The sequence below is a fragment of the Palaemon carinicauda genome, chromosome 10 (assembly GCF_036898095.1).
Source record: "Palaemon carinicauda isolate YSFRI2023 chromosome 10, ASM3689809v2, whole genome shotgun sequence".
NCBI lineage: Eukaryota > Metazoa > Arthropoda > Malacostraca > Decapoda > Palaemonidae > Palaemon > Palaemon carinicauda.
The window spans coordinates 87,758,596-87,761,203 of record NC_090734.1 but is presented as its reverse complement, the minus strand read 5'-3'; the positions used below and the strand labels follow the sequence as shown (position 1 = coordinate 87,761,203).

The window sequence follows — 2,608 nt, the reverse complement described above, 5'->3', positions numbered from 1 at the left end:
AAAAAATTAACCAAAAAGGAAAGAAAAAGAAAACAAAAAATAAAGACCAATAAAAAAAAAATAAAAATAAACGTTTCTTTTATTTAAAAAATTAAACAACTGTGGATGCAGCTTATGGAGCTACTACCATTCTTTCTTGCCAAGGGACAGCACCAGCAGGGGACATGTAGTAATTTGACAAGTAGTCTCGCTCATCCTTTGCATCCTTCTGGGTATGACGGCCGGTTACAGGCAGCAGCCCCTGCAGGTGTCGGTCAGTCCTCCATCAACAAGGAATCAGATCATGTGTGTCTGGATCTTCGTGGTCCACTTCAGAAATTGCGTGTGGGTATCTGATGAGGATGAGGTTGTGCAGGACATAGGCGCTCATGGTGATCAGATTGATGGTATTGGGGTACTAATGCATCATCGTCATGAAGCAACGGGACCTTTGACACAAAATTCCAAAGGCATTCTCCACGACACGTCGGGCATGAGACAACCTGTAGCTACATATGTGTTCTCGTAGGACCTGTGACCATTGGAAGAGTGGTTTCATCATCCAGGTTCGGAAAGCAAAGGCATCATCCACTACTAAGTGATAGAGCACTGCCTGGTCATCATTAGGGAGTGGTTCTGGTTGAGGCACTCCAGCTCTGGTCTCTTCTACAGCATCATTCAGGGAACAGTTACTCCATGTTCCTCCATCCAATGCACCACCCTCTGCCCCAACATCCACATAGAGGAACTTGTAAGTAGCATCTAACACTGCTTTCAGTATAATGCTGTGGAAGCCCTTGTAGTTGTAGTAGTAAGAACCAGCATGGGGTGGCTTCTTCATAGAGATGTGCTTGCCGTCCACACCCCCAGACAGTTGTGGTAATTCCATCTGGAGCTGAACCTGGCAGCAACTTCCTTCCACTCCTCTTCAGTTTTGGGGCAGCACAGCAATTCATCCTTGTAGACTGCGATGATAACTTTACACACCTCAGGTATGAACTTGCAGATGGTACTTGCTTCAACCCTGAAGCTGTACTGCAGACTTGGATAGGAGTTTCCAGTGGGTAAAAAGTGACGGGTGGCAGCCAGCTTGTGTCCAACTTGAAGGAGTGGACTGCTTCTGGAGGCGAGGGGTTAACTTCTCAACCATATTTTGGAACAGTTCAGCTGTGATTCTGAGGTAATTTTTGAAGCCCCTCTGATCTTCCTTGTGGAATTCAGTCAGTAGACTGTCATACTTTTCAAACTCGTGCCTTCTGGCCAACCATTCCCTGACCCACACTTTCCTTTGTGTGTTTCTTCGAGGTGGGGTTGACTTTTCTTGCTCTCCTGCCTCTGCCAGCCTTTTTTGCTGCTCTTCAACAATGACTAGAGCAGCTGCCAGGTATAGGCATCTTTTTTTCTCTGCAATGATTGTGTCTCTGACATTGAGCATGTTGTCTTTTCCAAAGCCAATCCAAAATGGACCAGGGGCTGGAGATGCCCTGTTTTTATATGGCGTGGCCAAGTCAGCACGTCACCGTCCGAATTGTGCAAACTTATATTGCCAATGCGGGAAGTGCGCAAACTATGCGCAAACCATGCGTGAATTAGTCGTGCAAGTTCCTGTCACTGTGGATACTGATGGCCACGCATTCGTGAACTATTCGTGAACTCATCGTGAACTATTCGTGAACTCATCGTGAACTCATCGTAAACTATGTGTGAACTAGCCAGGAACAGTGCGGGAGCCTCCCAGTTCGTGCCCCAAAATGGCACGACTTGCCACGACAAATTCGTGGCCAAAAGTCGTGCAAGTGTCAGCCTGGCAATTGGATCGATTGCGCAGTTTGTCTTCTTTGCTCTCTTGAATTCTAGCGATGTTATCATGTGTTATGTTGTTAAATCTTATTATTTTTTCTGTGTACCTGGTGTATCATTATTATGTTTTTTTTTTTTTTTAAGAATACTAGAAAATAATTTGCTAGTTCCTGGTCACTCGATCTTATTGCCAGGCTGACACTTGCACATTTCTTGCCACGACAAATTCGTGGCCAAAAGTCGTGCAAGTGTCAGCCTGGCCATAGGATCGATCGCGCAGTTTGTCTTATTTGCTCTTTCGAATTCTAGTGATGTTATCATGTGTTATGTTGTTAAATCCTATTAATTTTGTCTGTGTACCTGGTGTATCATAATTAGGTTTTTTTTTTTTAAAGAATACTAGAAAATCATTTGCTAGTTCCTGGTCACTCTATCCATCAGGTAGCGTCTTCTTTTACTTTTCCCATTATACCATTTAGGAGACGATATAACTTATTAATGTCTGTTGCTGCTTCGAGGATCTTTCTCTCATAGTATTCACTTTTTTCTTCTTAGTAGGTAGTTATATTGACATGCAGCAGTTTTGTATTTTACCCAAGTACTTTCAGTTTTTAATCTATTCCACTTTCTTTCTTTGTCTTGTTTCCCTCCTTTTCAGCGAAGCCTCACCATCAAACTAAGGAGATTGGTCTTTTACAGTTATAGACTTTTCCATCGGTGGACACATGGTATCATATTCACTGTTTCCCACTTTATTACAAGTGGTCGTAAGAAAGTTAACACACTTAGTTCTTAATAAATGTTGGTCATTATTATCACAGGGAATGTT

General features: G+C 43.0%; 1 protein-coding gene across 1 annotated transcript; it reads right to left on the bottom strand.

The window, feature by feature from the left end:
- Positions 1–397: 397 nt before the first annotated feature.
- Positions 398–868, bottom strand: LOC137648104 (putative nuclease HARBI1). Its single transcript, XM_068381040.1, has one exon. It carries the CDS (start codon positions 866–868, stop codon positions 398–400), a length of 471 nt encoding a protein of 156 aa, XP_068237141.1.
- Positions 869–2,608: the final 1,740 nt, after the last annotated feature.

Bases quoted from the DNA above. Each gene is read 5' to 3' on its own strand.
- LOC137648104 (XM_068381040.1), bottom strand. From the start codon at position 868: ATGGAATTACCACAACTGTCTGGGGGTGTGGACGGCAAGCACATCTCT.